At 39.1% G+C, this 27,363-nt stretch overlaps 1 protein-coding gene across 3 annotated transcripts in view; it reads left to right on the top strand.

Annotated features, from left to right (window-relative positions):
* The window catches only part of JADE1 (jade family PHD finger 1), a 147,437-nt gene that overhangs the window by 64,559 nt on the left and 55,515 nt on the right, over positions 1–27,363 (top strand). The window contains exon 1 of one of the 3 annotated variants that reach the window (XM_082760324.1): positions 1,233–1,253. The exons of the other annotated variants lie outside the window; for them this stretch is intronic. Within the exon in view, the coding sequence (XP_082616450.1) occupies positions 1,235–1,253 (19 nt within the window). The 5' untranslated portion in view covers positions 1,233–1,234. Of the gene's footprint in view, positions 1–1,232; positions 1,254–27,363 lie in introns of those variants that run through there. 3 annotated transcript variants of the gene reach the window in all.

The raw sequence follows: 27,363 nt of genomic DNA, 5'->3' as shown, positions 1-27,363 counted from the left end.
ATTAGTTTCCTTACTAATGAAATAAATTTCAGAAACCTTTTTCCAAGGCTGATTCTAAGATGGCAAAGTTACAAAACAGTATTTTGGCCACCATTTCACAGGTACTGTTCTGGCAGACTGCCCTTACGTCAGAATGTGTCTAATGAAAATTTGTTTGTTTTGCGGTGTTGTCTTCTCACTTTGTGCCATTAAATATTGACTGGAAAATTTGTTGAAAAATGATTTTTCCTTTAGTATAAAACAAATTATATGTTAGGAGTGCAATCTGAGAAGCACTTTTTTAGGGCTTCTAATACTTAGTTAAGAAGTTCTTTACTCCCAACAGAAAAGGGTGCAGTCTTCTGGTCCTGAATTCTGAACTTGGGAAGTGATAGTATTGACCTCATTAGCACAACTTCTATTTGTCCTCATGACTTAGAAGTGATTTATGTTCTTATGTTCTTCTTGGATCTTTGACTATATACATCTTTGTTTGTTTATTTTGTTATTGTTTTCCTCTGCTGACTTCTGTTTTCTTTCTCTCATGATATTCTTAATTTTTGATATTCAAAGCAAATCCTAGGACAGAAGGGAAAGCATTTCAAGAGGAAGAAGTCTGGAAGGGTGGAGACTAAGAAAAGAGTTAAGTGGGGATTTTCCTTGATATAAAATTGTTGGGCAGAAGCCAGGCACATAAGAGCTAGAGAAGAGGAATTGTAGAATTTGTCTCTGTGTGTTGCAGGCTGGGGGAGGGAAAATGAGCGGAGCTAAAACAGGGCATGACTCCAGGGAGGGAGCCTTTTATGACAGCTTTCTGGGAGAGTGGAAATGAGGAGAAAAGATGGCCAGAAAAATGTGCATGAAACATGCTTGTTTTACTTAGCTTACACTGCTTCTTAAAATTTTTTAACTGTGTTAATTAGCACTTGCAAAAAGCTGCTCTAATATGCTGAATTGCTTCCTGTCTTCAGGCTCGTTCATTTAGAATTAGCCAGTTCCAGGCTGAGTTTGCCAAGTTTCTAGTCTTGACCAAGAATCAGAGATAATAGGATCATACCCATTTAAAACTCTCTGTGCCATGCTATTTGACACCCCATATCAGTGCACTTCCAGTTTGCACTTCCTCATTGCACATTGCAACAGGTGCAGTGAAAAGCGACAAGGATACTCAGATATGTGGAATGACTTCCGCAGGAAAATCAGCCGCTTATCCTAGTCTCCTTGAGGCTGGGAAAAGCACAACTCCGAAGAGGATATGACAGTTTATTCCTGTGGTAAGGAAGTAATTACAGAAATTTAAGTCTATTCAGACAAAATATCTTGCTAAAAAGAGGGATGTGCATGAAAATCTGCTCTGTGGAACACACCTTTGATTTGATGTCTAAGTAAATTTTGAATATGTGTCCAAATGTTAAAATGCCAGCAGAAATTCAAACAAGCTGATATCAAACTTCAGATATTGCTTCAACACACTGGATACATATTCCACTTATTTCATGTTTAGTTTTAACAGCGGCAGGCTGCATTGTCGTGAAATCAAACTGCAGAGTAGTTGCAGGAAAAGCTGTAGCATTTTTGTTTTGGAGTCTTCCTTGCAGCTGATATTTTGTTGCTCAGAAAAAGAGCAGACAGTTATTGAGGTATTCTGGGTTCCTTAGAAAGTTCAACTTCTTGTTTTTCTTTGAAAAAATACTTTTCTTTGAATTTGGATCTCTAAGATCTTAGCTCAAAAATAGGGCCACTGAGTATGTTTTCACCTCTGGACCTGATTTCTGTTGATGCAGCCAGTTTACTGTACACTGAAGTACATGTTTATATTCTGAGATTCAGCTCAGAAAGCTGATATTTCAGTAAATGTAAACCACAATGTTCACACAATCTAACCTCAATCACTCCATTTCAGGGGCTACCTTTCTCTTCAGGCTACTGGAGGGAGGGGGAGAGAGACCAAGACTGTGCTGTCAACCACCTTTCAAAGGAGATTCTTCAGTATAGGACTCTACTCAGAAAAGTTTCACCTACTCTAATGTTCAACATCTGATTTTAATATCCTCTCTTCCCTGCTTTCTCTTGCTCTTCCTTTCCTTACCCTCAGTGGCCAGGAGTGAATGTAACCAGGAGAGAAGAAAATTTGCTCAGAGGGATCTTGACCCTTTAGTTTCCCTTCTCCCTGTAGCTGTGGCACACAGAAGGAGTTCTGTGAGCAGCAAGAGGGCTTAACAGTGGCAATATGCATTTAGTGGTTAAATCCTCTGCCATCTGGTAAGGTGTGAACTCTGAAGCTCCTCTTGTGATGGTGTTGTTCATAATGTGCCTCTTCCTTTGGCCTCCCTGGTGTCAGGTAATGGACATGTTTAGTTTGACTAAAATTGCCTGGAGATGCAGAAGTTACCTGGAGTTTCGTGTGTAGTTCTGCTGCAATACCACAAGGTATCCCTTTCCTTAACAATTTAGACTAAAATCCCAACTAGTAGGCATCTGTGTGGTAATTGAACTTGTTAATGATCTTATTTCTGTATAACTAAAATATACAGTGTTGTAGCAGATTGCAATTTTGGCCCATAGTTCAGCTCACATTAGCATACAGTGCACAGAAGTGGAAGTGTGAGTAAGATAGGTGTTTCTTGATTTTTCTTACTGGGAGGAGAGGAGGAAAACATTCTGACCTATTTCTTATTAGGTACAGTAATCTTAAATTACTGGAACCTAAAATTAAAAATGTGCAAGTCAGAGGAATGGGTGAAAGAACATGAAAGATGAGAAGAACAACATTTGAAACACCAAGCAGTCAGAATAGTGGCACTTGAACTGTGTCCATGCTGTATAAATTGCTGTATAAATATTTGCAGGTTTGTTTCCCCTTCTGGAACTGTAAGGAATGCCTTGACTGAAGACCAAGATAAGGACAAGCATAGCTTCAGAAGGCACTGTAGTTCATCATCTACCATGGGAAGGCTTGGTATCAGCAGAGCAAAGTAGATGTTTTAGTTGTGTTTTGGAATGAGACGTTCTGTCTCGTGATAGTGCGGTTTAACCTTTGTGAGAGCAGTGCACAGTATCATGATAATCCAGGCTGGTGTTTTGGCTCCACTCTGGTGCAAACTTTTCTTTGTGAGATAGCTGAAGAATTCAAAACAAGTAGCTCCTGTACATTGTTTATTTTGTATTTCTTCTTCTTAAAAAAGGAAGAAGCTTCAGAATGAATCCTTGGCAACCCAGGGTTCATGAAATGCTCACAGTGTAAAATATTCAAATCTGTTACCATAATGCCCATGCCATTAGCAGCCATGGGAATTTCAGGTAGATACTGGAGATGAACATATGTTGTTTGTTTGGCTGCCATTAAATGTCAAAATAAAAGAGGAAAAACATAAAGGATTCCAAGAAACAAGAACACAACTCTGTAACTAGGATGTTTGTGTGTGATAGGTCATATCTACGTGTTTTGATGGTGGCCACAGATAGATCTGAGGAATTGGGTATAAGCCCCAGTACATGCGTGAAAGGAGGAAAAAAAAAAAAAACCTGCCTTGTTTTGTTTGGGAGCAAAGGGGGTGGGACAAAAGGGGATGAGCATTAAGAGAGAACCCGTGTGAAATGCATGTAAGTATATGCACTTATGGTGGCAGTAAGGTGTAACCTGCTGTGGGTGCTGTCTTCATTTTAATGGGAATTGAGACAGGAATCGGGGCTTGTGGCTGTTGAACTTGAACTTCTTCCTTCCATATGTTTTCCAAACACTTTAGAATCACTTCTGGATAGTAGGCGTTTCTTGCAATCCAATTAATGTGCACCGAGTTTCTTCCTCATTAGAGTCAGGTTAGTCCTGAGGAGATTGTTACCTACAACTGCTTAGTATGGCACAATGGAAATGCAATAGCAGGAAGCAGAAAGAAAAAGAAAAATTTGATGTACATGTTAAATGTAGTCTTCCATTAGTTGAAACTATGGGAGCTATTGAATGCCCACGTGTTCTCGGTCTGCGTAGAGTCTTGTCTGCCTTTTCAGTCTTTCCCTTTGGAAGTATCAAAATTTATACTGGAAATTGTCAATTAATTTATTTTTGTAAGCATGGCAATTAGAATTGTTATTTCAAGAGAAAATGACTTATAACTATACATTGTTAATTCCCTTACCCCCAAGTGGAACTTGAAGCTGCAGCTGCACATCTGTGATTGGAGGACATATTTTTTTAATAACATTTTATGTTCCTTTTTTATTATTTTTTTTTAAATGAGAAATCCGTAAGACATGGCGTTCAGGTTGCTTATTGAGGTAACTGTGTAGCTCAGTTTCTCCACAGAAACTTTGAAATTGTTTGGTACCTCTGCTAGCACAGAGAAGGTTGCAAAACTAGGTGCATGCAAGTTAAAAAGTGACCAGCTGACCTTAAAATGTAATCAGTGTTTGTGTTCTTCTCACAAATTTTGATAAATTATACTTCTGAACTTTGTTGATTGCCTACAGGTATTGTACGCCTACGGTATACAGTAGATTAATGTTTCCTTCTTGTTAAATCTGGTAGAGCAGCTTTAATTCATATCCTAGCTTTAAGATAACTCTCAAAAATACACATAAATGAATCTAATGAAAAACTTTCGAGAGTGGGCTTCTACAGTATTATTGTAGTCATAATGAAGAAGTAAATCCCAAGAAAATCTCTTTAGGTTTTTGGTAGAAGAGGTGACAAATCAGTATTTGCTAATGCTGTGTTCATTTTTTTTTGTTGTTGTTGTTCAACAAAAGCAGATAAGAGACTCTGTCATGCAAGTTTGAGCTGAGTATTGCTTGAATAGTCAAAGCTGTGCTATACCAAATGAAGCTCAACAAATGGCTTCCTCTTGCTCTTATGTGAATCAGGGTAGAAGGAAGAGGTGAGAAATAACCCATTCACCTAATTATGAATTCACTGTTGTTCTTTGCACAACTGAAGGTTTGGAAACTCTGCACAAGCCTCAGTATTGGAAGCATTATTTTACCTGAAGAATAACTCTGGTTTTACACTCAACACACTGACAAAATTCCCAGTGCCTGCATAAGGCACACAGAATGACACTTTGATTCAGCTGTTTGTCTTTTTGGAGTAAGGGTGTGATCCAGCTCAGTTCAACTGTTACCAAACAAGCCAATAAATAATTTCTTAGACAACTTATTCTGTGGTTGCTAAAAATAGAATAGTGTGGTTGACAAGCAGATACTTTGGCTATTGTAAATTTTTCTTTCAATTCTGAAAATACTTCATTTTTGTTTAGGTCTACTGACACTGGTTGTGAAATGCCTGTGACCACTGAATGCACTTATGAGAGATTTGCATGTTTCACTACTCAAATCTGTTAACTGAGACATCTGGTGGAAGATAACCTGAAGGGAGCTATCATTGTCACCTTATGCACTATCATAATTGTCTCCATGCTTAAATAGTAATTATTTTTCCCATAAACTTTTATGTTATGATGGGTGTATGGTTTTGAGGAATGTTTTATAGGAGGAATTGTTCCTGTCCTACTTGTCCTGCAGATGACTGCTGCCTATGTGTTCAAAGCACAGATAAATGCTACAGAAGGGAAAGGTGAGGAAAAGGAATTTAGATAAGTTAAATCAGTTGATTAGATCAGCTAATCAGGTCTATAAGTTAATTGAGCTTCCTTTGTAAAAACAGTGAAAGCAGTTCTCAGTCAAGTCATTCCACAAATAATAGAACAATTAAACCATGGTTTCTTAAAGATTTGTACTGAGTAGCTAGACGTTTTGGTGTCTGTGAAGGTGTGAAATCAACTGAAGCTTTCATTTTGGATAGGACAATTGCAACACCTCTGTTGTGCGTCTGTTTTCTAGTGTCTAGTAAAGTTCTAGAGCTTTTTTTTTTTTTTTTGCGTTTATGAGATAGAACACAAGCTGCAGTCTTTCTCTCTGTTGAGGTGTTGATAGCTTCCCTCAGCATAACTACCTAATAGCGTAATGTTTGGTGAAAATCACAATTGTTGAAGAAATTAACTACTTGACTGAAATTATTGGGGTGACAAAGCGAGCATGTGAGGATTATTTCTTCGGTAAAATTTAGCATAAGAAGTTTTAAAACAGTGAAGATCAATATCAGGATAATTTGGTTTTACTGTGGTCTTACATACGAATTCTGCTTTTCTTCATTCCTTTATGAAGTTCAAAATGATTAAGACTTTTGACTGTTTTGAGCTTGTTTTTTTTTTTTTTTTTTTCTTTTTTGGAACAGGTTATTTTTCTTGTTGTCTTTGTAGATTACCTTGGAAATACATTATTCTGCACACACTGAAGCAGTAAGATTCATCAGGATGTGGTTGTAGTGTGATAATTGCTCACTTGCATTCTTTTCATAACGTTCAGCTGTGAGGCTCAGGCCTGTGCAGCCACTATTTAATGTTCCAACCAGTACATATTTTTCTGAGAGGGAGAGAATACAGGAATATATAAATACATTATGTAAAATATCTAATATATATCTTATATATTACTATATATAGCATATAAAATATATTTTGTATGTCTATTAAAAAAGATAGACAGGAAACTAAGCACCTGGAAGAGGAAGGAAGTAAAACTAGACTAGAAAATGAGCTCCTAAGGTGAAGGAAAAGTTTTAGCCATGGAATACAGTTACATGCAGCAGTCTCTGAAGGGTAGAGAAAGGAAGGGAGGTATGCAATAAATATGGTATTCTCATCACAGAAAGATTAAGGCATCCATGTTTTTCTATTTATTTATAATGTAGCATTCCCTCACTTGTGATTTAAAAGAAAAAAAAAAAGTTGCCAAAGATAAAGCTTCAGAAGAAACAGTTAGAAGACTGTTCTTCTATTGCAGGGTAAGAAACTATGAAACCTAAAACAGCTCTTCTTTTTGTAAAGGTGGTGTATGCATTTCTAGTGGTGTGTTGCTTTGGAGAGCATTTTTCTTACATCTCTGAAGCACTTTCCACTTTTTTAGTAGATATTAAAGGAATCATAATTAGAGTGTGCTACTGGATCAGTCCCAGATCCCCAAACAACAAGTGTCTACTTCATACCTTCCCTTCCTAATGTTTTCCAAGGCACCTGTCTCTGAATTCAAATCTGTGCAAGGAGACCTAAAACAAGCAGAGGGAAGGCTGTGGAAATACCATCTCCCACTTTGTTTAATGAAAATTAATTAGTATAATATATAAGGTAAAACGAAAGGCAAGTTTCCTCCTTTTAGACTGAAAGCTCAGAATAGAAACCTCTGAAGGAGGAACATTATTTCAATTCATGCTGGTAATTAACACTCAAATTTTCCTGTTTGTTAGGAATGTATCTCCTCCAGAGCTGCATTAATCTTTCACTGAAATTTTGCTTCAATTCAGCTTTAAGAATAAGGAAGAGAGAATAGAAAACACTTTTTTTTTTTTTTTTTTCTTTTAAGTTATAACTTATCTGGAACAGCAACAATTATGTCACAAAAAACCCTTCAATCTCAATAATGCGAATAACTGAATGGAGGCATTCTTAACATTGCTGAAGTTAATTGTCATTTAAGTGCCTAATGTTAGCCAATTCCAATTTCTCTATCAAGCAAAAAGGAAATATGCAGCTTTGTGTGGGAAGAGTATATCAAAGCAGCCTAATTCATCTTGCAGCAGAAAAACCTGACTAGGTGTTGATTATGTCAGTCAAAGCTAATGTTTCTACTTCTGAAGACTAACTACGAACAAAAAATGATAGTGCAGAACCGTAGTCAAAATCCATTTTCCCTTTGTTCTCCCTTCATTTGTAGGAAGGGATGCTGTGCTGATGACATACAGTAAATTTCCTTCAGCAGTAGGAAGCAGTGATTCATGTAGGGTGAATTTGGAACTTTGAGGTTTGGGCTAATTAAGAATCTGGCTTTTGGGGTCAAAGCCTCAACTTCCTTTCCCTTGGACTACTGGAGCTGAGAATTGAAAATCAGAGAAGTTGGCTCAGTTAAGGTTTTTTGTTAGGAAAATTTTTCTACTCCAGATTTTTGTTTTGTTTAGGGAAGAGAGGAGGAGTTTGTATGTGATGAAGTTGTGTGTTTTACTTCTGTGAAGGTAATAAATGCATGTGACTCTTCAGATATAAAAGATGTTCTGAATCAATAATTCAAGAAAGATCTGCTTTCCTGATGATAAAACGGTTTCTTGGGTGTTTGGCTGATTAATGCTAGATAGGCCTTCACCTTCTTCAAGCATGTCTCTTGATGATGCAGAGCTACAAATGTTACCAATTACCAGTTAACAGGCTCCAGTTTTATTATATACATTGTTCACAGAATATGTCCATTATAGCTTTGTGGTAGTATGTGACATATAGCATTGGCTCTTTCTCCAGCCAGTGTCACCACTTGGCTGTCAACTCTGCTTTCCTTTCATCTCTGAACCCCAAATTCTCCAGCTTTTCTGAAGTGCCAAGTGTTTTCAAGAGTTTTGGTAGGTGAGGATTGCAGTGATTATTTGTAGTGACTTCTCTCAACTGAAAGGTTACTTTGGAGTTGAGAAAGATGATGGTCCTGTTCTCTTTGCTCTTTCAAATCTGAGAACTTCAAAGAGTGTGCACTGGATCAGTACTTTATGTATACCAAAGTCATGTGCTGTTTGGTGCATATTAAAGTAATTATGTGAGATAATGTTTCCGCAACATAGAAACAGGTAATTGGACAGTCTTGCTCACTTTTCCTGACAGGATACAAAACCAATAAACTTGTCTGTGAGTTGGGCCTGTGACTCTGTATACAAAAGGGCTTTTTTCATGCCCCCATTGAAGCATATGAGAGCCTGTACTAATTCTGTTTCTTCTGTACATCTGTTCTGTGGCTAAATACCTTGTTTTCCAGATCTATCAGTTTGCTTCCTTTTACAAAATGGTCTTTGAATTTCTTGATAGGTACATTAGCCAAGTATGTGTGTCTGTGAAATTGTATATCAAGGATGAGTGCAGTTAACTAATTAGCTTTATTTTTATTGAAGAATTATATTTTGAAACACAGTTCATGCCTCTCATTGCTTTTTATCACGGTCTGTCCATGATTTAATACTTTAAACATATTTTTACATCACAAAACTAAATGTTTCAGATTCATATATTTACTTGGTACTAGAAGGAATTTTTTAGATTGCCATATTTCCTAAATATCGTCCATTGTGGCATAATCCTATTAAATCATGCTACAGATGTGAACATCTTGGATCAATAAAAGCTGTATCTTTGTACAAATCAAAACATCTATGCCAAATGAAAATCAAGAGACTGAAAATAAAAGCAGTGATGAGTTGTTGACAGACAAATAAAACAAGGCATTTTTCCTTGATCCAGTTTGTACCATAAGAGGCCAAGACTTGGCATGCAGTGAGATACTAGCTATCATCTGAATTTTTCCCAACAAAGAAATGGCTTATTCCTAAGGATTAAAGGTTTGTAGTTCACAATTAAAAAAAAACAAAACAAAACAAAAAAACACCCAACAGAACTACTGGAATCCTTAGATAATTTTGTCTTGGAGTCTATTCCCATTTCTAATCCACTGGAGCAGAATCCTCAGTTTTGTCAGTTTTCAGCCACTTGTAATACAACATGAAAGCAGATGACTGTTTCTGGCAGTAGGTAACCAAGTATTTGACCTATAGTATTCTTACTGTACTCTTAGCATTTAGATGCTGATTTTCATTTAGTTGATCAAGAGCTCCAGATGTGGAGCTTTGACATGGTGAATATCTTTAAAGAAAGAATTTCTGTAAGTTCAGAGCTCTGTTCATACTTCTAACAGAGCAGAAAGACTTTCTTACAGATTCTTGTATAGATGTTTTTCAGGCATGCATCAATTATTTCCTACAACTTTTCTGTATGTTGAGCTAAAAGAATTTCTCATTTCAGTTACTTATAACAAAAATGCCCTATTTTGGCCCAACAGAACTGTTTCATAAGTTCATGCTTGGTATATTGAGATATTGTGGTGTGCAGAGAGAAACTTGAACAGAATCTGAAGAAGACCAGAAGATTCTTGGTTTCATTTTTATTTTCTCTAAGAACTAAATTCTTAGAATTGAAACCAATGTATTAATTTTGATTCTTCCCAACTCCCCTTGCCCCCTGCCACCCAGTGGAGTGAAAAAAGTCAGTTTTCTGGCAACATTTCTCATGGCTGTAGGTGGACTGGGGGATGGTCCTGTGGAGGTGCCTGTTTCTGACTTATGCAGCTGTGCAGGGCAGCTTAGTGATCTTCACCACCAAGCTGCTACAGAAAGGTCCGTCCCCATTTCCACTCCTCCCTGGTCATTTCTGCATCCTTCTGCATCTAGTTGTTCCTGCGGTAATCATGCCATGCTTGCTTAGTCACAGAAGGATCTTGATTTTATTTATTTCTTTGTTTGTTTGTTTTGGTGGGGTGGGTGGGGATAGAGAATTTCTCTGTAGGGGGCATCAAAATGGAGACTTTCATCTAAGTGTAACTCATCACCTCAAGTATGATCGTGGGAGGAGGCAAGAAAACTTGAAAAACACTTACCTAAAGTTGCCTGTTTTATCAACTGTTTGCTCTCAGTCTTGAAATTCATATAAAACAGCATAGTGTATTATTCAGATTGTATAATTTGAAGTTGTTACAGAAACATGTTTGAGTGAGACAAAAAAAAAGACAGCAGGGGATTTCCTCTTACCATTTTAATTTTCTCCCAGAACACCTGCTTGAGTTCATTCATGAGTAAACTGCTATATATTGTGGAAGAGGCAATCTTTAGTAAGTGTGGGGGGGGGTTTTTTGTTTGTTTGTTTTTTACCTGAAAAACTACTTTGGTGTAGAGCTTATGATGATACTTACTCTACAGTCAAAATAAGTGCTTTTTCATTTTTCAGCACTGGATATGCAAAGTTATCTTTTCTGAATTGTGGAAGCTCACCTTTTATACAGCTTAGTTTACCTCCATCTCATTGCATCTTCTTCAGCCTCCTATTCTGACTCACACAGTCTCAAGTTAGTATTTTTCTTACAGGGCCCTGTTTAACTAACTGTCTTTTCAGGTTTACTTCTGGTCTCTTTTATTACATAAGCCTCTTCTGTTGAGACAGGTGAAATAAATCAGCCAGCTACCATGACTGGTCTGACACAACCCTTTTGAATCAAGCAGCTCACTACAGGGTGTGCATTAATCACTTGGATACGTTCATACAGTGTTCCCTTACAGCCATCACTTCCCTGCAGGCAGGAGCGCAGTGTCCTGCCTGGCACACATGGGCATTGAAGCACCATCTTAGGTTGTTGCTGTTGGGTCCCTGGACTTGTCATTAGCTTTGATACCCATGAGGCATGAGAAACTGAGCCTTTGATTTTGATTTGCTATGCTATGGAAAGACAGCGTGCATGGTGGGGAGCATATGCGTGCCTCTGTTGTTTTGGGAAGCAAACAGCAGCACTTGTTTCTAGCTATTTTTAAGTGCTTTATATTTGGGTACACAGTGCCGTTGTAGTCTCGGTCATACCTTGCCTCCTCTCAGATTTACTACGTAAAAGATTTAAGGAAGGGGGTGTATTGTTGATGAGAAGTCTACCCTTCTAAGTAGTGGATCTTGAAAATCAATTCAAGATAAACCACGTTAAATCCATCGTATTTCTGAACGAGAGAGCCGGTAAAAGGATTTAATGGTTTAAGTACTCCGTTAGATTAAGTTGGATTTCTGAGTGTACTTAGGTAATCAAGCCTTCCAACATATGCTCAGAAATAATTTCCTGTGGACTTCAGTACTACAGAGCACTGTAACTGGAAGAGGTTTACACTCCTGGTTTCTTCTGCCTGTGAACCATGCTCCCAAGTACATTTCTGATACTGCTGTTACTTCTCTGCTCCATTCCCTGTGATGTGTTTTAGCAGCTGTATTTCAAGTGGCCAGAGCTCTGCTCTGGAGTGGAGTAAGCTCCGGTAATTTCAGTGGCAGAATGCCATTAGTTTGCCACCACAACAGATTGGCTTGGCTGACTGGGGTATAAACGTTTTGGCTGTACCAAAAAGTCACTTTTATGAAGTTTGTCTTGTCAGATGCTTTAAAATGAGCTGTTACCGAATGGATGGCATCTAGGATTGTTTAACAGATACATTCCCCTTGTTGTGGTAGTTGTCAGGACCGCAAAAGATGATGAGACATGAAGGAAGAGATCTTTTTTTGTGCTTCTAGACACCAGTGCCTATGGTAATGATCTGTAGGTTTGTAGGGCGTTAGCCAGTTGTTTGACTGTGATTCCAGGACTTTGGCTATGTGGTTTGGAAGCACAGTTCTGTATCAAGCACGTGGTAAAAGCAATCTGTTTTCCAGCTCTGGTATATGGAAAGGAAATGAGTGACAGTGGCTTATTCCATGTGACAGATCTACATGTAAGTTCTACCATGCTAGTTCGTATATAGGACTAATCACAGAAGCATCTTTTGGCTTCTTTTTAAAAATCAACATGATTGTTCAAAGAACGAGCCTGTTTTGTTTATTTGTGCCCTGGAGCACTTGTATATGCTTATGAAGGACCAATGTACATGTTCTATTTCCTGACAGCCAAGGAAAGTTGTCCCCAAAGAGGCAAACAGCTGAGTTAAAGATTGTAGCTGACACGGGAGAGTAGCTGATGTGACAGTACTGTGGCTGTTGATGACAGGTTTACTACTGTTCTTGCTGCCCTGAAGGATTTTTTGCTGAAGGTAGGAGTATAGCACAGGCAGTGAGAACTAGAGGGCTGCTCATTCAGATTGCTGGCTGTGCTTGTAATACTGCTTGGCATAGCTTGTAAGGAGATCTTTTGTATAGCCTGAAGTTTGTCACTGTCAGCTCCCTTGTCTCTGATTGCAGTTCTTTATTTGCTATCTATGAAGAGCATGGATTTGCACGATGGGGTGGAGGGGAAAATGTGGGGCTTGGGGCAGGTGGAAGGAACTTAACTGTGCCAGCAGCAAGGAGTTATTATCCAGGTTTAATAATCTGAAACATCAGATAAATGTTCACTACATCATGTTGTTCTCTAGAAGGGAAAAGATTTGATTAAGACATCTTTGAGCCACCAGAGGTATATTCAAAATACCTTTAAAGCCTTGACTCCAAAGCTCATCTTCTCCAGAATCTGAAAGTGTGTCTGCTGGGGGGAGCAGGGCACGACTGGTTTGAATCACTGAAGTAAATGTTTATCTGTAAGCAGTGCTTTTGGGGGCCTATAATTCTTTTGAAAATTAATCCCTGAGGGACTGCCAATGGCCCATTTGTTCAAAAGCCTTGAGCAAGAGCTTTAAATGAATTGCAAAAAGAAGGAAGCCTTTTGATGCTGAGAGAAGTTTGTCAACATACTGTCAGTGTGTCAGGATGTGTGCCTCTTCCCCTTACCCTTCCTTTTGTTCAATCCCCTGTTGCTTGATCTTTTTGTGAAATAAAGCTGGGCTGTGCCTGGTATTTGGAATAAACCTGTTTTTTCCTCAATCCTTTCTTTTTACATCTTGGGGGAAAAATACGTGTATATTTGTAAAGGGGTATGTCACAGAAAGGCAAAGAAAAACTGTAAATAAATAAATAATCCCTTAAATCTTAAAGAGCTGGTGCCAAGCTCTGGATAGCAGTTTTTTCTGTGAAAGAAAATGATGATAGGAATAATCAAGATTATATATATTTGTAATTCATTGAGTGTGGTGAGAGTAGTTGAAAGGAAGCTGGAGCTGGGAGAGGGTTGATGTTGAGTAGGTACGGGGAGGAATGTGTATAAAAATTTATATATTTCTGTCAAGGTAAAACATCTTCAACGGTGGATGCAACAAGTAAACTTAAAAGCTGCAAGAGACCAAAGTTTAAGCAGCAAAACCACACCTGGGAAAAAAACTTTGTATACAAAAATAACTTTTGCAAGCACGACGATTTATGTGCTCACAAGCGTTATGTCTGTGTACGCAGTTATCCGAGTGTGTTAGCATGGGTGTTGTGTTCCTAAGCAGTACGTCCATTTTCTTTCTCTTTTTTTCTATTCTGTTTGTAGCGTCACCTGGTAAAGCCTTTAGCCTTGTGGTGATGTCTCTCTTTGGCTTTGCCCATAGCACACTACCAATGCTTCTGTTAAAATGGGCCAGACCCTTTGATCATGTAGACTGGAACCAGGTGCTGCTCTTGGAAGAGGCAGTTCCTAATCACGTTAGTCCTTGGACTATTCTGAACAGTCGCATCCCAGTTTGTTACTCACTGTAGTTGCATTGTCCTCTTTGTTTTTCCCTGTAAAACTGCAGGTTACTTTGAGCTGAAGGAGACTGAATAGAGAGACATGCATACATTTTCTGCTTCCCACATAAGTACTGTTTTGTTGGTATAGATCACCCCCTTAGCCATATTTCTTATTCCCTGCTGCTTCCCAAAATGGTCATGAGCACCACATTCAGGGGTGTTATGGACTGAAAAACTGTCGTTACCAGAATGTGAAAATCTATTTAGAAAAGAATGAAAGGGAGTTGAGTGCCCCAAACATTTGAATTTTGAGTGGAAATATCTAGCCTTGTTAGCTATGAGTGTATTATTTTGCCACCTTTCTTTTAAATGACCTCACAATAAAAGAACTCAACCTGTTTTCAAGTGGCTGCATGTTAATAGCTTCTAGCAGATGCTCAGGACGTGAGGAAATCTATGAAATTTTCAGAATGCCCCCTCCCCTTCAAGGAAGATTGTTTCTAAAAACTATATGTAGTTTTAGTCTGCTTTATCAAATGTGTGAGACTGTGATGTGTTTGTACTTCTGCTGTTTTGAGATGGCTTTTAAGACTATTTTTTGGTTGATACTTTTGCAAGGATTCAAAGTGCATCTGAATGAAGTGGAAATTCCACATAAGTTTAGCTCTGTAGAAGTCAAGGCACCTCTAAAGCACGTAATTTTAGGGTCCCAAAAGTGCAAAAACAAGTGAGATAAAGCTTTTAGGAGGAAACAAACAAAAAATGACCACTCCCTGAAATCTTTTGTCACCTGAGCTGCAGTTGCTCCAAGAAGCAGGCACAGAAAACTACAGAACTACACTTCAGCTGTAGTTACAGACAGATAGATGTTCTTTGTAGCTGGCAGTAGGCAGCGAGGCGTAATTCCTTTTGTTCCTTTGGTTGTTTAGCATAGTAAGTAAATTTAGGTCAAACTCTCAATCATTTGATCACATGCCTGGAGATGTAATGCATTTTGTCTAATAGCCAGGGGAAACAGTCATTTAACCAAGTAACTGTTTCATTTCTTTTAGTGACTAATTTGACAGACAAGGCACAGTTCAAAGGAAAACAATGGATCCTACAATGGGATGTTCTCAGCCTGACCTTTGTGCCCAGCTGGAAACCAGTGGCGCCTGTTAACATGGAGATGTTTGCCAGACTGAGATGAGCCTAGCAACATTATACATATAATACAGTTTACGTTGCATTATATGCAGTGCATTGCATCATGCTCCTACTACAATCATTTGCCTCTCTTTGCTGCTGTCCCAGGGTTTCTGAAAGGGTATGAAGTAAGAGCATTTAATTAAGTAGAAAGGCAAACGGCTTCCTTTACCTTTAATTTCAGAATAGTGTGAGTAGCTTGTGTATTTTTCACCCATCTTTATCCGAAAGACCCAGTTCAGCACTTTATTGCACATCAGCTATCAACACTAGAAGCAGCTAAAACAGCAGGTGGATTTAAAATGAAGGGACAGCTGTATGGATGAGCTGCTGTATAAGCAGATTATAAAATATGCAGTTTGGAGAAGTGGAACTTATCTACCCTCAGCAAGGAACTCTTTGCTGGTGGTTTCTTGATAAGTTCAGCCATCATCTCCTGAAGATAAATTTTGATACTGTCATTATAGCTCTGGGTAATTCCAGCAGGAGAAATAATCTGCGTTCATATCTAAACAGAAGGCCACTAGAGAAATGGCATTGTTAAATGAGATATTTTTATATTCCGATTTAACTGAAAAAGGGCTTTCTACTGCAAGAATAAGGCTGTGCAACAAATGCTGCAAATTGTTCTAGCCATTTTTTCTGTAGACAGAACAAGTGTCTGTCTCTATCTTACTACCACACCTTTTATCCTAGACTCTCACTGATGTGCTTCCTTGAGGGAAGGTCTTTATTGTACCTTCGTCCATGATAAAAGTTTGCAGCAATTACCTCTCATTCTGTTCTTTCTCTAGAGTATAATATGTGCGTGATTTTCTCAACTACATTCCAGCTAATAAGCATATTTAAAATAATGAACCCCAAGGACTCTGGGGAAAAAAAAAAAAACAAAAAACAAAATTAACTTATACAATTTATTTTCTGGAAGTCTTTGTTTTCAAAAGCAACATTTATTTTGCTGTTGATCATACATCTCCCTTTCTTGTGCTTTCACTTTCCTTGGGTTCTTCCATCAATACAGTTGCTTTTTAAATCTTATTTTATGCTTTTTTTTTTTTTTTTTTATGCATGGAGGTGCAGTGATTCATACGTGAATTTGCCTGTGATTCCAAGTTATGTGATAGATTGCCTGCCATGATGCTTCTACTAGCTCCCCCACTTCCACTGTGAGCTGTGGAAGTTGCTGTAGTCTGTCACTGCCTGGTTTTTATGTGCTCCTTCAGTGATGGTACAGTCAGGAATTCTTTCTGTTCTGCTTTTGTTTTCTCACCTAAATTTGCAGGGTTCTGCCCATTTATGGCTAGAACATTAGCAGGAGTTGTTGACTGGGTAAGTCATTCAAAATTTCTCATGTTCAGACAGGTACAGAGAAATGCTTTTAAACAGAATGCTTTGCTTCATCTTCCTCCCTCCCACTTAGTTAATTTAATCCATGTTCAGCACCTAGTGGATAAAAGATCTCTGTGTTGACTGAAATAATGAAATGAAATCATGCTGCCACTTTTAAAAAGGATGGAGCACCGGAAGACTTTGTGTAGGCAAATGCAGACCTTTGGTACTCTTAAATTGAGCACACATACTAAATTAATTCAATTATTGGTATTGTTTTATCTTCTTACCTGGTCAAATCCAAAATAGTGTGTGTATCATATGTGTTCTGTACAAGTGACAGCTGGGCTAGTGTTTTGGTTTTAAAATGAACTCTGCCCCTCTGAAAATAGCCTTTATTTAGGCGCAAACACCGATTTCTTTCTTTACAACTAAATGTTTAGAAATTAAGTGTCTGGCTTTGTTTCTGACACACTTTGGGAATAGTTCTGTGTACAGACTTCTCTGGAGACTCCTCTCCCTTGGTTTCCCTATTATTAACATACAAATCACTACTGTTGTAACTGAAAATGGAGCCAATTTTATGATCTCTCACCAGGGTCCTCCCAGTCCTCTCACAGCTAGGGGAAACAAATGGGCCTTTTAGTGTGTCCTGAAAGTCAATAAACTAGAACTAGTTTGTAGGGGGTGGGGAGAGCAAGTTCCCAAAGTGGGGAGCCACAGCAGAGAGCACACATCTGCCTTCTCTGAGCAGCACTCCCGCCCTGGTGCTCAGCTGCTGGTGGTCTGGTGCAAAAAGCTCGTTGTTTGTTGGTTGCTTTGGCTTTCATAGATGCATGCTTTTCTCAAATACTTTAAAGCAAATTTCCCTAAGACTCTCATTTAATTGGCAAAAATAAGCTCCTAAAACGCCATGGTCTGATGATGTCAAAAAATGATCGAAGGTATAATTATGGGATGCTGATGCCATCTTGCTTTGTAGACAGCTTTTGAGTTGAACACGAGGTAGTTGTCAGGACAGGAGAAGCCGTAACAAGAAGGGCAGGTTGTGACCTCAGCTACTCTAGTGATGGAGAAAAAATCCAGTAAGGTTGTAACTGTTAACCTCTTTCTGGTTTGGGGCAGAAATCCATTGGACTGCTTCTCTTCTATCCTGTGGATGCAAGTTTAAAATTCAGGAGAATGTCACAGTTCTTTAGATGTAGTAATTTCTACATTAAAAGTTGTGAGGAATAAATAGAAAAGGAAATAAATTTACAGAGATTGATTAGATGATTGTTACTGGACAGGAGTAAAGGAAAAAAGAGGTGTTTTGATTTTTGGCTTAGTTTACTTGTTTTCTCCTACCTTTCCCAGCAGAAGCTTCCTCACAGTGTGAAAATAACACAAAAGCAATGTTCTTACAGCCTTGAAAAGAAGAGGGAGACAGAGGTGCTAAAGTAGCTCGACAGTAAAGGCCACATCTAAAGCGAATGTTTTTACTCTGAACAGCGGAGATCAATTAAGCAAGAGCAAGTTATTTTATTGCTTTACAAGCAAATGATAAGAGCATACATCTGCTTTAAAATGGCATGATTTCTTTTCTACTGCAGAGACAGATTTGCCCTGGGCTCAGGCAGTTATCAGATCTGCCCTTGAGGATGCTGCTAGCTGCAGGTTACACTGTGAGCATGAGGACACATCGGGGCAGGACCGGCTTGTCTCAGTCCAACAGATGTCAGCTCACTTTGTAAAACAAGGCAGCTTCATTTGTGTCTGGCTAAGGGTACCAAGAAGGCTCTGTCTCAAATGTGCTTTTTGTTTCTTTGGTGAGTAGTTGTTATTTTTTGAGAGAGTTTTCTTCTGTGCTTGTTTTCTAATAATGAAAGAAGTGATAATTTAACAAGCTGTTGTTCTTACTTTTGATTTAAATTTGAGTAACAAAGGTATTACACCCATACCAGATACACAAAGGTATTTGCATCATGTATTGTATTAGCATATCGTTCTACATGCTTGCTTCTTGAAAGCAAAGACAAAAGTCCTTGGTTGCATCACACATTTAATGTCGAAATACATACGCATGCAGATGTCATTTTCTTTCTATATAGAGTCTATTTTTTTTTCTCCAGAAAATTCATTAGAAATTGTTCCCTAGTACTGGGCTTTATCTTTACAGAAAAATAAAAGAAAGGGAAAAACCAATTGCAACACCAGCAATAATGTGATTTGAGGCTTTGTATACCTGTGGTAGATGAACTACCTACTGTGAAATCCCAAGGGAAGCAAGCTGTTTCGATGAGGTATTTAAGGACAGGGTTCGTTGTACTTGTCTACTCATGGCTGACTATCTAGTTTGTTTTGTGATAAGACTAAAGACCCGCTGTAGACTAGAAGCTGTCTCTACTAGTGAATAAACAAAAGAAACCCATTTCTGGCAGTCAAGACAGAGCCATAATGCTCCAGATGGCTCACAGTACTTGAAGTAACTCTAATATTAAATAGAGTGTTTCAAAAGCTGGAACTGCTGTGTAGGTTTTTTCTCTCCCCCCCCATCCTCTCCCCCCCCCCCCCATATTTGAGATTAATTGACGAAGACTATTGTTAATGAAAAAGAAAGAATTGCAAAGCATGTGGCAATTCACACCAAAAGTTTAAGAGGCTGCAAAGTAAGCTAGACTTTATCTTTGAGTCATGCTCTTGTTCTAAACTCATCACTGGAAGAAAAAACACACTTTGAGTGTTTGTAAATAATACAGGCTTGCCTTAGTGCATATATATATATATATATATATATATATATATATATATATATATATATATATGTATATGTATATATGTATATGTATGTATATATCTTAATGTGGTAACCTAAGCATTTTTACGGAGGGAGCTGAACAGAGGTGCCATATCTTAAGACAAAATATAAATTGCGTTCTGCCATATGGAGTCTTCACATCTAGTGACTGCAAATCTAAATCTTCCCTTTAAAGAAGTTACTAAACAGGAAAGACAAACAGGAACGTGGTGCAGGTGAACAGGCAAGTACAATAATAATAGTGAATTTTCAAGCAGTGCTGGAAGCAATGTATTTGCAAATATATGTATTGATCCTAAGTTAAGGACGGATAAGCAGATGGAGAGTCCAGGAGGGCCAAGAGGTTAATTTCATTGATTCTTCAGTCTTCCCTCAGGATTCCTGGGACTGGCTTAGATAGTGGAGAAGTTGTGTTTGAAATAAGCTCGGAAAAGGTTATTAAAACTGTGGTCAGTTTTTCATTGGCTTTCAGAAAAAACTTTGAAATTACTGGTGTGAATGTAATTGTAGCTATGGTAGAGTCTATCAAAAATGAACTTACCATATTCAAGGGAACACATGCCTATATCCTAGACAAAATATTTCGGCAAGACTAACTTAGTGTATTTTGGAGTGATCTGTGCTGGTTATCTAAATTATAGTAGATACCAATATGGTGATGAGACCGGGCTTTCCAGGCCACAGCTACTGCTGGTTGACTGTGTGAATACAATGATTTATTGAGATAAAAAGTAGGAGTGACTTCAAGCTAGCGAACAGTAGTTAAAGGAACTCCCTTTGAGACCAACATCAGTTGGAAATGACCTTGGGTGCAGCTACAGTATCTCAAGGACACTGAAATCTATCTGAGGTTTTCAGCTTTATTTGGGAAAAGAATTTTTGTGTTCTTATTAGCTGCAGAAATGCAGCTCTCTGTTTTCATTTTCCGGAGGCTCCTAAATCCATGAGCGGATCTGTACTGCTTTGTAATTAAAGGCTTTCTCAGCTGAGCCATGCACAAGAGCTGTGGCCAATAATGTGGTTATGGAAAGATTTATACTTGGCAGGGAAATCCTTTTGGGATGCCCCCTCTTTGCTCTTTTTATAGAACCTGTGCCCTTGAAAAGCTTTAGCACACTTACGGAAGTGCATGTGCCGTGTGACTATATAGGTCAGACACTGCACGTGGCCCTTAGTTTAACTGCAGAATTGAGGATGTGGGTTTTACAGTGATTGTTTTTTTTTTTTTTTCTTTTTTTGGTAATGAAGCTGAAGACTTGGAAAAAAAAGTGGAATAATCTCAAGTTGTATCTAAAATACGTGTAGCATAGGCAATGAGTTTACAAGTTTACTCATACTGCCTAATATGTATCCTTCAACCCTGACTCTGAATGAAAAGGTTATGAAAACAAACAAACAACCAAAAAAACACCACTACCACCACCACCAGGAACCTAACATGCTCTACCCAACTCTCCCAATGAATTCAATTTTTACAGGTTTTCCTTACTCTGAAAGCACTGGAACTCAGCGAACTGGTTTGGGATTCAGTTGGAGTGGAGTGGGTACCATATTTGCCCACTACAAAGGGAGTCTACTCGTTATTTTTAGCCTTTAGACACCGACCAACAGAAACCGTAATTTAGATATCAGATTCAGTACCTATGTAATGCTTAGCCTATGAGATTAAAATTGGTATTTGGAGACCTGTTGTGATGGGGAAAGAGGGATCGTTTCTTAGCTTGGCAGTAGGTGCAGTTCATTTAGAATGGCAGGCAAGCAAGTTTGTAGATCTCAAATCCCATGTTCTCCCCGTATAAATACAATAAAGCAGTGAGCCTTTTATAAATAAAGAAGGGAGCAAATACCTGTTGATGGTCTAGAGCACTAAAGGGAAGATGAAGGCTGTGTCTATATTAGCAGTTTCTGCTGGAGGTCTTCTCTGTCTCTCCAGACCCAGCAGAGGCTGTTTTCTGGGGCAGGCTGGATGCAGGAGGATCTGGAGGAAGCAGAAGCGCAGTCCAGGGCTGAGAAGGGGCCTGCACTGAGTGGTGTCCAGGCCCAGTCCTCAGAGCCCCTCTGTTGACCTGGGCAGGCCCTATAAAACCACCACAAAAGCTTAATTTCTAGTTGCTGGAAATTTCTAGGTGCTGGCCACATTACCCTTCTGTGCCTGTAACTGGTCTGTCTTTGTAAGTTTGGGTCACATTGCCCCCAGCCCCTTTGCCTCTTTGTCTTGTTAGCAAAGACTATGCTGGCTTCCCAGGAAGCAAAATGTTGATGCTTGAATATCATTGCCGTGTTTCCTGTTTAGCTTCAGGTTTTCTTCCCTTTTTATTTCTTGGCCTTTACTTAAAATTATGCACTCGGCACTGGGGAGAGAAAAAACAAGACAGTGATGGGCCACCATAAGATAAGAAGAGCATTTGTATTCTCTGAACACAGAATTTCAGCAAAAATACTAGGTAAAGGACAAATGGGTAATTCCCCCTGCCCTCCCCCCTCCCCCCCCCCACCCCCCCTCCAAGATTTGAGAAGGGGGGTTGGGTGGGACAGATGTTCATGTCTCAATAAAACGGGAAAAGAAAGTCTTGCTGAGAGCCCCCAAAGCTGGCTCTGCTCTCTGCTTCCCTAACTGATATTGATTTTCCTTCTGCCATGCTAAGGCTGCTGCTTTGACAGCTCTTATCAAGCTTCCCATCACCTACCCTTTCTCTTAGTAGCTTGATGGTAAAAGGATATGGCTTTGTGACTGTTGTGGTTGACCCCAGCCAGTTGAGCATCCACACAGCTGCCTGCTCATTTCCCTTAGAGGGATGAGGAAGAGATTAGGAAGACCAAAAGCAAAAAGTAAAAAAAAAATAATAAATAAATAAATAAAAAATAAAAAAAAAAATCGTGGGTTGAATTAGAGGCAGTGTCATAAGCAAAGGAAAGAGGGGTGGGGGGAGAAACAAGTGATGCAAGAGCACTCACTCACTGCTACCATCAGAATAATGTCCACTTAGTCTCTGAGTAATGGCTACTTTGGAAGACCAAGCACCACAGCATTATTGCCAAGCATGACGCTACATGGCATGGAATATCCCTTTGGATGGTTTGGGGCAGCTGTTGTGGCCATGTCCCCTCCCAGCCTCTTGCCTGTCCTCAGCCTACTTTCTGGTGCAGGGGGCATGCAGAATGAGGAGAGGAGGCCTTGATGCTGCTGTGCAAGCACTGTTCAGCCACAGCCAAAACACTAGTGTGTTATCAGCACTGCTTTAGTTACAAATCCCAAACACTGATGCCCTACACGGTGATGTGCTGCTCATTGACTGTCAGTCCTCAAATATGGGAGCCCGTGGAGATCAAATATCTTCGATATTTTCATTGATGTCCTGATTTTATAACACAATATGGCCTCACAGAGTCAGATGACTATTCTGACCTCTGCAATCTGGTTAGCCAGTGATTAGTAATAGGCAGGGACCACGAGGCTTCAATCACAGTAGCTCCATTCGGGGATGTGAGTACCTGGAGTTCTGTGGCAGGATGGGGCTAATATGGCAGCGGACTTTGGCTGCATCACTACGTGTACAAAAACGTCACTGCTGGGTGTTCAGTGTCTGAAGGACAATGACCTCAACCAGCCTGATTGCGTGTCAGGCTGGGCACCTCTGGCTGATGAAGGAAGTGGCAATCATGGCAGTGAGGATTCCCCAGAAGGCACGCTCTGTCTCTTGTTTCCTTAGAGAAAAAAGCATAAGAAGACAGGTTTTGTTTCACTTTCTGTCCTTCTAGCATTCCCCTGCAGCTGCAGGATTAAGTCTCTTCCCCTGGCCTTTCTTCCCCATGCTTTCTTGAAGGGCATGTTGTCCTAGCTCAGGGTGGGGTAGTGGTTTTGGGCATTTCCAAGCTACAATGGTGCTTGGAAATGGTATGAATAGACTCTTTGCACATGGGATCTTTCATGAGTGATGTTAAAGTGGGTGTTGAAAATTTGTGAGAAATGAGAAGTCAGTGCAGTGCTTCATAGGGAGACCTGTAGTTTAGGGCATGAAGCCCTGGAGGATGACTTCCCTTCAGAACACTGAACAATGTGTTTTGTGAAGATCCTTTGTCCCCAGGCCAGGCTCTGATCCAAAGTAACCCTCCCAAACCAAATGTGATGGAGATGTGAGGAGTTCTAGCACCACCCTCAGATACACAGAACCGCTCGCTTTGGGCCAAGTTACTTCATGATGTGACATACCTAAAAGCTAAGGGTCTTCTCACTCCTTTGATCCCTTTAGTCTTTTACTCATTTTGTTGCAAAGTGCATCATCCCGCTTCTGTAGTTAAATATTCATAAAGGAGTCTGCTATAACTTGTGAGAACTACTTTTACTAAATTCCTTTGTGACGCTTCAGGACCGTTTTTGTAATGAAGCAACGGCACAGGTGTTGGGATATCATTTACACTGGTATACATTACATAAGGGTAGAGAACAGTCTTAGTTTTCATTCCCTAGTTTGGTGTGGCAGGCGTTGCTACAGCCTATTATATGGCCTGTTATATCCATCTCAACTTCCCGGATTCAGTACTGGCCGGCAGCTATGCTCCCAAAGGCTGAGATCTTGTTAATGTTTGTAAGGCAACTGGAGTCGGGCACGGTCGCTATTTGCATGGGGAATGGCCTTGGAAAAACCAAAGTGCTGAGGGACGGTTGTCAAAAATGCTAAAAAGTGGGTTTTCCTTGCTAGTCGGTGCTTAATCAGTGGTGTGTGTAGTTGGGAGGTGATCACCAAGTTGGTATCTTTTAAATGTCAGACTTTTTTAAAGTAGTTGTGGTAATGAGATACCATGGTGACATTTACAAGCAGCAAGAAGCATTAGTCTGGGGATTCTAGCCTTCTGTAGCAGGCAAGAGGTGAACTTTGAAAAGTTGCCTCTTCAGGAGGTGCCAGTGAGACCACACATGCTGATACCCTGGTTGCAACACGAATCCCCGTTAGGATAACATGAGCAAGCAATACTTTTTGTAGCTATCGGTTTTCCTGTAGTCACGTATAAGCAAATTTAAAACCAAAAGCTATAGTTGACAAAATGTTGAGAATGAGAAATAATGAGAGTAAATCCAACTGTCTTTCTACGTGGCACCGTAGCTTCTTAGGCAGCAGTGTGGGAATGTGTCTGTCTCACCCTGCTGGTTTCGGAGGCTTATGTGTGGGACTGAGAAACGATGTTTGCAGCTGAAAGGAAAGAAGCCGATATGGGTGTCTGTGTTGTCAGCCTTCAGAAGGAAAACCGTGGGCATATCAGAGGCCCAAACACTGTAAAGAGAATTCTAAATAGAACTAATGGCTCTACAAAGCCTGCAAGGGGGAAGTACGCCTCTGCAGGCTGAAACTCGGCTATCTAGAGTGGTGCGTGAGGGAAACTGGCCTGTTTTAAAGAGAATTTACTCCTAAGAAAATCAGTTTGAATTGGAGGAATACCAAAGTACTCAGAATTCTTTGAAATAAGGAAATTATTATATTTTTGTCCTCTGTATAAATATCAAGGACCAGTTGTTGACAAATGACCCCTGCAGCTGTGCCTTTGATTTTGCACGTGCTCACTGACCTTTGCAGTACAGGATTTTACTCATCTGATGGTGAATGTGAAATACTAGTAAAACATCTTTTGTAATAATAAGCGTTTTCCTCCACACCTTTGCTCCAGAAGGTATCGTAGAGGTGAACAAGCTCCATACCAAATAATAACACCTAGAACCCACATGCTGGAGCTTCATACGGCTCTTGGGCCACAATGTAAGTGTCTATATGAATTGATGGCTCTCAATATACAGAGATATTGACATTGGTAGCTACTTATGATTTAAGATTTTAAAAAAAAAAAAAAAAGCTTATTGAAATTATACCAAAATTCATAAGTACTGATGCCTATCAATTGGTATTAATGTCTGTTGATGCTTATCCATAAGTACCTATGTCTGTCAAAAGGTATGGATATGTATTGATAGGTATCAATGTTCATTGAAATCAGTCTTGAAATACCTATCGGTACCTTTCCTATCCATAGCTATAAAAAAAGACAGGTATTAAAACCTATTGCTATTGAAAGGCAGCAATATCAATTGGTAGTGATGTCAGTTTTGATGTGAATTTCAAAGCTGTTGTAATGCATAGCTAGATAAATATAAAATTTGATCAGTATCAATGCCTGTTGATTTTAAAATCAGTAAAGAAATGTATAGGTAACAATGCGTACCTATACTGACAGGTATTGATATCAGTAAGTACTGATGCCTAACATCAGTATTAAAATTGATAGGTATAGATGCCTATGGATACTGAAAGCTACTGATGCCTACTGCTACTGTGATTGGTATTGACAGGTGTTGACATTGATAGGTATCCATTGCTTGCATTAGGTATCATTCTCTTTCAATGCCTATTGATGCATATCAGTATTGAAATCGTTACCAAAGTTGAGCAGCATCAATACATACAGTACTGATGTTTTTCAATAGGTTTAAAAACAGTATAAGAATGAAAAAGTTTAGAAACCAGTAGGCATCAATGGGTAGCAATACTGATAGATATTGATGTCTATAGGTAGCAATGCCTAGTGGTATCAGTATTGATACTGGTAGGTATTAATATATTTACTGTTCATAGAGACCTGCAAGGAAGTATACACAGCTGATGAATATCCAGAAATCATTTATTGTCTATTACATTATAGGTAATAACTGCATCTTGCTTGGCCAACCAGTAATGTGTGTACCATTCCTAATGCAAGCATCTGAGGAGATTCTTCTTGCTGGTCAGGTCGTGAGGCATTGGCCACTACTGCCTCCTGGAACAAATTGTTCCTTGATCTTGCTGACAATTTTTTTTTTTCTTTAGCATCTTACACCTTTTCATGGCAGTTTTTGTCGAGTCCTTAAGTTATTGCTGCCAACTCAAATAAATACATAAATAAAGCTTAGTTTTTGTTTTTACTTTTTACTTCTTCTTATTACTTCTTATCTTGCATTGTTTTAGTTCACTAAGCTCCCACAGCTTGATAATTTTTCTGTAAAGTTGAACCAGGGTCATACCTCTGTGCTTTACAGAACTTGGCCTCAGACCACAGAAATCTGAGCTTCTGGGCTCTAGCTACGATGCTCTAGGTTCAATTTACAGAGAAGAGATGACAGTGGTTCAGTATGTCAGAAATCCTGTTTAATTAAACTGGTTTGTTACACCCTTTGATTTCCATCGACATGAATGCTGAATGGTCAGACTCATCAGGTTATGTTCCCTAGCCATAACAATGAATGAACTTGCAGCTTAGAGAACTCCTTGGTGCTTTAGTGGTGGTGCACACGTGAAACAAAGAGCAGAATCTGATTCTCATTCTTGAGACAATCTAGACCCATATACTGGTGCAAAGCTCACTTAGTCTCCTGCATCTGTATTTCATTTCTATACCTGAAAACATCTGTGTCCATATTGCTATGGACAAATGTTTTTCTTTTGAAGAGAAAATGTCTGAGCACTGACTGCAACTTTTTCTTCTATTATTTTTCTTACCACAGTGCTTCTTAAGTTTCCTTAATACACTTCAATTATGAACACACGTTTGGGCTGCAACCTGTTTGCACTTTGTAGATGGGTACTCCAAAGTTTGCTGACTTTGTAATGTGCCTGAAAAGGTACCAGATTACTAAAGCATAGAAAGCATTTAAAGACAGAACCCTTATGGGAAACCTGCTGTTTCTCTGTCCTTTCCTTTTGTATTAAAGGGTTTCTGTCTCAACCATTTCTGCTGATCATATATGCTAATGTGTTAATTCTGAGAGATACCTTGGTGACATGAATCTTTCCATCCTCCTTGCTTGCTTCATTTTCGTTTGTGTTGTTGAATTGTCTCTGAGAATGAAAAATGAGTTCCTTTTAGATTAAACGAACC

Source organism: Aythya marila, assembly GCF_965140915.1.
Source record: "Aythya marila genome assembly, chromosome: 4".
Classification (NCBI taxonomy): Eukaryota; Metazoa; Chordata; class Aves; order Anseriformes; family Anatidae; genus Aythya; species Aythya marila.
This window is presented reverse-complemented; position numbering and strand designations above follow the sequence as displayed.